Below are 9,221 nucleotides of genomic sequence, written 5' to 3'. Positions count from 1 at the left end.
CCTTGGGGCATTCGATTTCGTTCGGTGTAAACGTTGATGACGGAGGCCGAGAAAGAAGAATCCCCGAGTGTTAAATAGAGTGGAAGTGGACGGGCAAAATTAGTAAAGACGCAGCTGTTAGGTCGTCAGACCTGGGCTTCAGCGTTTTTATGCTGTGTGCACTCACACTGGGAGTTCTGAGATATCGCGGAACGAATGTATGTCAATAGCAGTTATGCGAAAGCCAGTGTCATCGATTTTGAAGCATACTTGTGCTATAAATGTTTAAATGCAACAAGCTGCACTTCCCCGGACCCCAGACAACTGAAATATTGAGTAGAGGGAAGGCAGGATAATGGGAAGGCCACTTTAAACAACTCTTAGCGATTACCAGCAAGTGTGGGTCGCGCTGGAGGGAACGCAAGTTTATTGCAACATAAAAGGTTACAAGATGAGCAGATATTCCACTGATTTTCTCCTTAGGATAGCACACCTCGCGTGCATCCAGTCTATTCCCAATGTGTTTAACTGCGCGCCGTACTGCTCGTCGATTGGATCCTCTTTACTAAATCTTCGTGACCCATTGCCTAAAATCATAAGAAAGTATGCAACAGATTGAGGTTGCAATTGTTTTTTGAGATAGGTCTGTCAGATGAAGAACATTTCCAAGTTGCCATGACCTGTGGGAAACAATTGGAACACATCCCTCCCTCCCATCCTGTACTGTCTCAGTCACCTGGACGCGCAAGCGGGTGAAGTTTAGACTGAACCTTTCAGTCCCGTAATATTTTCCTTCTGGGTTTCATTGTTGGAAACCTGTGGAACTTCATTGCGAGTGTGCGTCCTCGTCTCCCCCAGAAGTGATCCCGCTGGCGCTGACTTGCTGCACATCTGGAAGAACAAGTCCAGCCCCAACTGATTCCGGCATATTTATAAACAAAACCCTTCCCTCTTCAGAGACAGCATGTTGTCAGATGCCCACTTCTGTAGGTAGGACCATTAATCGTTAAGAGGGAAGACCTAAGATTGAAAGAGGGGACAACTGCTGTTGCCTGAAATCGAGAGTGAATGCTGGTATTTGCCTTCTGCTTTTACGAGCTTTGGGGACATCGAGTGGTGCCTGGCTTCTGGTGAATTTCTCTGCGGTACAAACAAGATGAATTCCTCTTGGGGAGGAGCTGCCAATGAAACCCCCTCCTCCGACAGGGGCGCTGGGAGCTCTCCCTCTCCAGCTGCCTTCAGTGGTCCCCTGCGCACCATCGAACCCTGGAATTACAAAGTTCTGGCGACGTTAATGTTTCTCGTGACATTTCTGTCACTGTCTGAAAACTTCCTCGTCTTGCTGGTGACCTACAGATACAAGCAGCTACGCCAGCCTCTCAACTACATCATTCTCAATCTGTCAGGAGCCGATTTCCTGGCCTCGCTGGTGGGTGGCACTCTCAGCTTCCTCACCAACCTTTACGGATATTTCTTCCTGGGCGCCTGGGCGTGCGTTCTGGAAGGTTTTGCGGTAACTTTCTTCGGTAAGTGGCTTGACTTGTGCGGGGTGGGGGGGCATATTAGAGTAAAATAATTCCCCAGTTATGTCAGGGGAATGAGGTGTAGGAAAGGAAAAGCTACATTGCAATTCCCCATTCAGTCATGCCGCCACACCTGAGTAAACATGTGCAACACTGAGAACATGAAAGGGAGTGAAATGCGTTCTGTCAATGTCCGCTACTGCCCAGCGCTGTGAAATGAGAAATTGCTTTATGCGTTATGACCTCCAGCTGGGTTACAGAACAGAACCGCGTTTGCATCCTGCAAGAAAGTTTTCCAAGGTCCCAATGTTGTGGCTGCCCGGACATCAATTGGATCCATTTCCCACCTCCGTCTGTGGAAATTGGGACTTGCTGAGTACACAGGGGTTCCTGCCTCACAGTGTCCCGGGACGGTCCCTATCCGCTGCAGACGCTCCTGTGTATAGGAGGGGCAGCTCCGCTTGTGGATCAGTGGGGCTGGAAGAGCACAGCAGTTCAGGCAGCATCCAACCAGCAGCGAAATCAACGCTTCGGGCAAAAGCCCTTCAACAGGAATAAAGGCACCCTTTCCAGTGATGGAATCCAAACAGGAAGCAAGGTAACCTGCTTCCCCTGGAATTAAAATGTTATCCAGGTGGAGACTGGATCATTTCCCAGCTGTCCTAATAAAGAAGGCTGCATTAAATCCCACAGGTTTCCCCGAACTGATCGATAGCAAGAGCTCAGTGATGAGATCAGCTTCGGTCTGGCTTCACATTAGCAAAAGTTTGACGGAGTTATTAGGGAGCGAGACATCTTTCACGCTGCTTTTCCGAGTGATATTAGAAAGCCGCTGCATGAAGTATTGATTTTACAATCCAAAACATGCAGGTTCTGGTCCACTCCTTGGATGTGGACTATTTTCCCGTTTTTTGTTAGCTGCACGCTAAACATCACCAATGGGGAGAGCTGAGAGAGGAAAATTGGTTAAGGGAGTAACAGGACAGCCTCCTGACGGCACTGATCGTGAAAAACTGCCCTCTTTTTGTATATAAGCTTTTCTGTAGAGGAGCTCTTACCGTGAAAATGTCCCTTCCTGTGGACCAGGATTCCAAAGTTCAAATCCCATCTACTCCAGCGGGGTGTACTGACAGGTTAGTTAGAAAAGGGAAATTGCCTCCTTTTTGTCCGGGCACTGAGGAGTTTAAGTTTTGTTCCTGTTACTGCCTTGGTGTGAAGTCTCTCAAGTCAGGGTTCCGGCAGGCTCTGCGGGTGATCGAGACGAGAGGAACTAGAAACGGTACACGTCGTTCAGAGAAAGGAGCAGGTGTCCCGCTGCTAACACTGGGAGGTAAACAGCATGTGGGTACCTGATGAGTGTACCTCACCTTGTGTGGAAAATGCAGAGCTAGATCTATTTCCATCAACACAGAAGGTAAGTTAACAGAGTCTTACATGGATTCATGAAGTTTTTGAGCAAAGTACAATGTAACTCTGCAAGTACAAATTCACCCCACAAACGAATATGTGTGTGTGTGCATGTGGGTTTGTGTATGTGTCTGTCTGTCTGGAGTAGGGAGTTGTGAGTGTGAGAGAGAGTGTATATGTGTGGGTAAGTGAGTGTAAAGTGTCCAAGTCTGTGAGAGGGTGCATGTGAGAGTGTGGGAGTGTGTCTGTCTGTAGGAGTGTGTGTGTGTCTGGAGTGGGGGGTTGTGAATGTCAGTGAGAGAGAGTGTATATGTGTGTGCATGAGTGTAAAGTGGTCTAAGTCTGTGAGAGGATGCATGTGTGAGTGTGTGTGAGTGTCTGTGTGCATATCTGTCTATATGTGTGTCTGTGCATGTGTGTATATAGGAGTGCCTGTGCGTGCATATGTGTGTGTGTGTGTGTGTGTGGGAGTGTCTGTGTGTGTGTGTATAGTGCAATGGTGGTCACCTGTAGTGTGATATATAAACCCAAGGTCCCGGTTGAGGCCCTCTCTATGGGTATGGAACTTAGCTATCAGCCTCTGCTCGGCCACTCTTAGCTGCTCCCTGTTCCAAAGTCCACCTTGGAGGATGGTCACCCGAAGGTCCAAGGTCGAATGTCTTGGATTGCTGAAGTGTTCCTTAACTGGGAGGGAACACTCCAGTTTGTTGATTGTCGTGTGGTGCCTAGTCATCCGTTGTCATAGACTTTGCTTGGTTTCCCCAATGTACCATGCCTCCGGGCATCCTTGCCTGCAGTGTATGAGGTGGACAACGTTGGCTGAGTCACATGAGTACCTGCCACGCACATGGTGGGAGGTGTCCCCAAGTGTAATGGTGTTGTCCATGTCCACACTCTTTTGTATCAGTTCTGGTAAAAATTTATCATCCAGTTGGCATCGCAACAAATAGATTGTGTGGTCATTATCCCTTTACTTTTTGTGGGAACTTGCTCTGCACAAGTTCACAGTTTCATTTCCTGCATTATGTCTGTTATTACATTTCAAAAAGTAGCTTTTGGTTGTAAAGCAATTTGGAACATCCTTTATTTATGAAAGTTATTATATGAATGCCATTCTTTCCTTATTTTGTATTGTTTAACTTCTCCGTTTATATCCTGCTATTCTGAACCCCCTCCCCCTTAAGCATAATGTGTTATTTCTTTTTAATATAAACATGTCTTAATGGTCAGTGCATTGATTTGGGAGGTCATGCTGCGGATGTATGGAACAAGGGCACTTTTGGAATACTGCATGAAATTCTTGTCTCTCTGCTAGGGAAAGGATGTTGTGAAACTTGAAACAGTTCAGAAAAGATTTGCAAGGATGTTGCCAGGATTGAGGATTTGGGCTACAGGGAGAGGCTGAATAGGTTGGGGTTATTTTCCCTGGAGCGTCGGAGGCTGAGGGCTGACCTTATAGAGGTTTTTAAAATCATGAGGGGCATTGATACGATAAATAGATAAGGTCTTTTCCCTAGAGCGTCGGAGGCTGAGGGCTGACCTTATAGAGGTTTTTAAAATCATGAGGGGCATTGATAGGATAAATAGATAAGGTCTTTTCACTGGAGTGGGGGAGTCCAGAACTCGAGGGCATAGGTTTAGGGTGAGAGGGGGAAGATACAAAAGGGACCTAAATGGCAACTGTTTCATGAGAGGGTGGTGCATGTATGGAACGAGCTGCCAGAGGGGGTGGTGGACGCAGGTACAATTGCAACATTTAAAAGGCATCTGGATGGGTACATGAATATATAGGGTTTAGAGGGATATGGACCAAATGCTGGCAAATGGGACTAGATTAATTTGGGATATCTGGTTGGCATGGACAAATTGGACCAAATTGCTATACTTCTCTATGACTCTAAATGTCTTGAAGTCAGATCCAGCAGCTATGATAATTTCCATAGTTGAATAGTTGCACTTTTCTTGTTTGGGTGGACCAGCAGGTGAGCAGATTTCAGGAGAGAGAGAAGATTCATTGTTCTTCATTAGTTCAGTGGGTTTGGCACTTTCACATTGTCTGCCTTTCCTTCAAATGAGCAGAATTTATTTCTATGTATCTTATCTTTTTGTACTCCCTCAGTCAAATCAACCCTTTTGCACAGCTTGAAACTCTAAATGGTAATGTGTTATTTTTCAATATATTCCACAATGCAAAGAAATAAATTGTAGTATGTCTCTTTGAATTTCCTACTCCCATGTGCTTTTTCTCTTCAAAGCTTGGATCATCACACTTCCATTGTCTCTTTGTAAACTCCTGATATTTCACAAGTCAAAATTTTGTTTTTTACAAGAATCCTATGTTCATAATATACTTCCCACATTACAGGGAAAAGTGAACATCTAAGTTGCATTTTGACTAAATTATATTAACTTAACAAAGAGAAAACACGTACAAGTTATTTTTATACGCATACATTATTACCTGGTTCATGAAGCTTTTTCCAGTTCGGTCTTATCTGGAAAATGTCCTTCCCCTTCCCAGTCTTTACTGTAACAGTTTACATTGATCCTCAACTTTTGCATTCCTTTCCATGATCAAAACCCTTTGCATTCTCTTTTTGAGATAGAATGTTAGCATCTGACGGGTCTGTAATCTATTCTCCCTTTAATTGAAGTCTCTTTTTGAGTTTATGCGAAATAAGGAGGGTTTGATATTCCTGTCTGGTTGCATATATTAAAAATCTTCTTTTTAATTTATCCCATTCGGATCCAATTTTATTAAATTCTCTTTGAACAATCTCAATAGCTTTTATGTTCTGAAACCGTGCCTCATTCTGTAGCTCAAGTTGTCAAAGTTTTGATGGAGCTGGCCTCACTTCTGCAGCCACTTCTGCAGCCACCTTCTGAAACCTCAGAGTGAAGGGCCTGCCAACACTTTGTGTTGATTAACACATGATGTGAAGCTGTCAGTGTTGGACTGGGGTGGACGAAGTTAAACCAAATAAACTGCATCTCAGCCAATCCAATAGCCGACATCAGACAGTCTTTCCAAATAAACCTGTTGGACTATAATCTGGTATTGTGTGATTTGTAACTTTGCTTAGCACAGGCAGAGTTTTTAGACTCAGGACTAGTTATAATTAACCCTGTAGGGTCACTCTGTGATTGCAATTCTTTCTGAGGGGAGGCAAATATTAACAATCCCACAGATCCCTCTTTCCACTCATACACTTATCTTCAGCTCTTTGAACTGCCAAGTAATATCTCTCAGACTCTTCGACAAAGTGAGACATCCCTGTCACTGTCCCTTGACCTGCTTGAGACTTTTCACTGTTCCTGTTTAATTGTGTTAGCTTTTGTTTAGCCACTTCAAGCCTTCATGGCTTGTACTGCCTGCTTTGAGGCTTCTGTACATTATCCAGGTGGCTGCAGTACCTTCAGTACCATGCCTAAACTGTTCAGCTCATGCAGCCTCTCTGGACCGCACTTGGGATTTTGAGAGTGTGATAGCCTGTAGATTATTTTCAGCCAACCCTTTCATTGGCAAGCTTGAGATTACATCCAGATCACTAAACCTGTTGTTGTATAAGGGTGTGAAAAGATTAATGCTGAGGAGTACATTAAGCACCATCTAGTATGATGATGTCACATGGATCCAATTGGGAAAACAGCTTTAGAACTTGAAGAAGTAGGGTCTAAAATTGTGGACTACTTTGTAGTGCAGTTATAATGTCTCCCTCACTGATATAATTTGTACCTCTTGCTATCATGCAATAAACTACATCAGATTCTTCTTGTTTAACAACCGGGTGCTTGTGTTGTGCCACACTAGACTGAGTGGGCTCTGTAGGCTCCCACCAGGATAGAGAATGGTGCTACATACCTACCAGATGGATCCTGTACCATGATGAGCTGTAATGAGGATTCATCTTACACCATGTTGGCAAGCGGTGTGGACTCCATTTGGCAACAGCATTCAAAATGCTGGCAGTTGTGAAGATCTGAAAATTTATTCATACAATGCTTCACGAAGGCTGCGTATACAACAGTAGGAAGCTTGGCAAGCTGAACATTTCTCAGTCCGCCAGAAGAGACCTTCATGGCAAGATTCAACAAGACAGAATCTACAGTCAATGGTAAAAAGCATTTTAGACCTGGTGAGAGATAACCTGCAGCAGGAGGGTGTTCAGAACTCCCTAGTGCTGGAGTTACTCCATGGCAGTTAAGATTACACTGGGTGAGTGGAGGGTTGGGCTTAGGATTGGGGGGGTGGGGTAGGTCAGACAGTGGGGGCAGGGTTGGGAGGAATGCTTCTGAGTCAAGGTTCTGCTTGTTGAGTAAAGTTGAAATACATGGTGGCAAGGACCAACTTTAAAATAAGGCATGGTTTAAAAGCTGAGAATGCTAGGAATAAGCAAAGTACTTGTGTTCAGATTGAGTGCACTCTCATGGAGAGTGGACATTGTGAATGACAGCAAGGGAAATCAAGGGCCACAGAAAAAATTTAAAATAAACTCATAGTCCTGGGAACATCATAAATCTAGAAATGAGGTGATAAGGGAACAAGTTAGATGGCAGAGATTAATAACTCAGACAGCTTTGGATTTCAAAGAAGTAAGATCTCGCATTGAAACTCTGTCCCATAGTCTCAGTAACAATGTCTAGCATAACAACGTAACTTCTATCTACCTCATAGAGTTCTGAGATGCAGATGGATCTGAATGTCCTAGTTCATGAATCACAATAGGTTAGTATACAAGTACATTAAAGAAGATGGAAGCAAAACTTTGATTACTTTTAAGGCAAAGTATGTAGACTATTACTAAACAAAGATGTGAAAGGTTATTGATGGGTGGAAATGTGTTCACATATTTTTCCTTTCTGGATTATAAACTGGAAGGGAAGTCAGATACAGCTATATGGCGAATTTACCAGTAAAGTGTGGTAACTTGGAAAAATCAAGTGGTGCATATTTTTAATTGTGCAAGACAATGTTGCTGTTGATACGTTATTGAGTCAGAATAGTACCGGGGTTTTGAATTCAGGAAAGACTGCCTAATGTCAGCTATTGTATTGGCTGAGTAACAGTTTGTTATAGAATTTTAAGTACAGTGCAGCCACAAACTTCCATAGTGGCAAACAGAAAACATTTCCCCCTCCTTTTTGTGAGAGCCTGAAGTCTCAGAATTTAGTTGCAGAAATGAAAGAACCTGAGTGAAAAGTGAAATAAAAAACCCAGAAAAATTAAGACACCAAATTCTAATACAAAGAAAAACCCAGGTCCACCTGAACAACCATCAAAGAACAGTCATTACATTATAGCCAACAGCATGTCACGATTGTTCAACTTGAAAGGAGTCGTGAGACACAATTTAACATACATTTGGAATGTGGACTTTTAATCTTCAGAATTTCGTTTTTCTCTGTCTACAACCTTCCCTCCATGAAATATGTGTTAAATCGCCTTTTTCTGCCTTAATTATGAACACGTATATGTGTGTGTTTGTGTTTTTATAAGACTAATAATATTTTCTCTGCCATTTATTGAGATTAAGTGTGTTGCAATTAACTGAGTTGCTTTCTGTTAACAATGAAAGTTGGTGTGAGTTACTATTGTCCTGAATAGCAGTTAGGCTGGCGAATTGCTTAACTTGGTGATCTACTTGAGGTTATTGAATAGCAAACCAAGTTTGAGGGCCCCACACTGCTCGTATGTTCATACATTCCAAAATATGTTTTATATTGAAGACAAGAGCCTGTTTTCATTTGACTTTGGGACAGCAATGTGGCTCAATGTTTCACACTGATGCCACACAGCAGCAGGGACCCGGAATTTATCCCACCCTCAGGTGACTGGCTGTGTGGAGTTTGCACATTCTCCCCATGTCTTTGTGGATTTCCTCCAGGTGCTCCGTTTTCCTCCCACAGTTGTAAGAGCTGGAGTATGGAGATTTGTTTGGGATGGTGAGGGAGAAAAAAAATATTCAATGTTGATGGTGACAGATTAAAGTAACTATCCAAAGCTGAGGACAGTCCTTGAAGACAGTTATACAGTGTTATTACTTGGCAAAAGTGGGTAGAGAAATTTATTGGAAACTGGAATCAAATCTGGAGTCATAGAATCCCTTCAGTGCAATCCCTACAATAAGCCTCTGAAGGGCATCCCCCATAACCCTGCATGGGGTTAAGCTACCTAACCACACCACCACCATTGGACTGTGGGAGGAAACCAAAGCACCTGGTGGAAACCCACGCAGACACAGGGAGGAAGTGCAAACTCCATACATGCAGTCGTCCAAGGCTGGAATCAAACCTGGGTCCTTGGTGTTGATA

General features: G+C 43.6%; 1 protein-coding gene across 1 annotated transcript in view; it reads left to right on the top strand.

The window, feature by feature from the left end:
* The first annotated feature begins 1,135 nt into the window (after positions 1-1,135).
* Positions 1,136-9,221, top strand: part of valopa (vertebrate ancient long opsin a) — a 28,446-nt gene continuing 20,360 nt past the window's right edge. The window contains exon 1 of the mRNA XM_060841786.1: positions 1,136-1,505. Within this exon, the coding sequence (XP_060697769.1) occupies positions 1,136-1,505 (370 nt within the window). The remainder of the gene's footprint in view (positions 1,506-9,221) is intronic.

This window comes from Hemiscyllium ocellatum, chromosome 22 (genome assembly GCF_020745735.1).
Source record: "Hemiscyllium ocellatum isolate sHemOce1 chromosome 22, sHemOce1.pat.X.cur, whole genome shotgun sequence".
Classification (NCBI taxonomy): Eukaryota; Metazoa; Chordata; class Chondrichthyes; order Orectolobiformes; family Hemiscylliidae; genus Hemiscyllium; species Hemiscyllium ocellatum.
The sequence above is the reverse complement of the archived record's forward strand: the minus strand, read 5'-3'. Positions and strand labels throughout refer to the sequence as shown.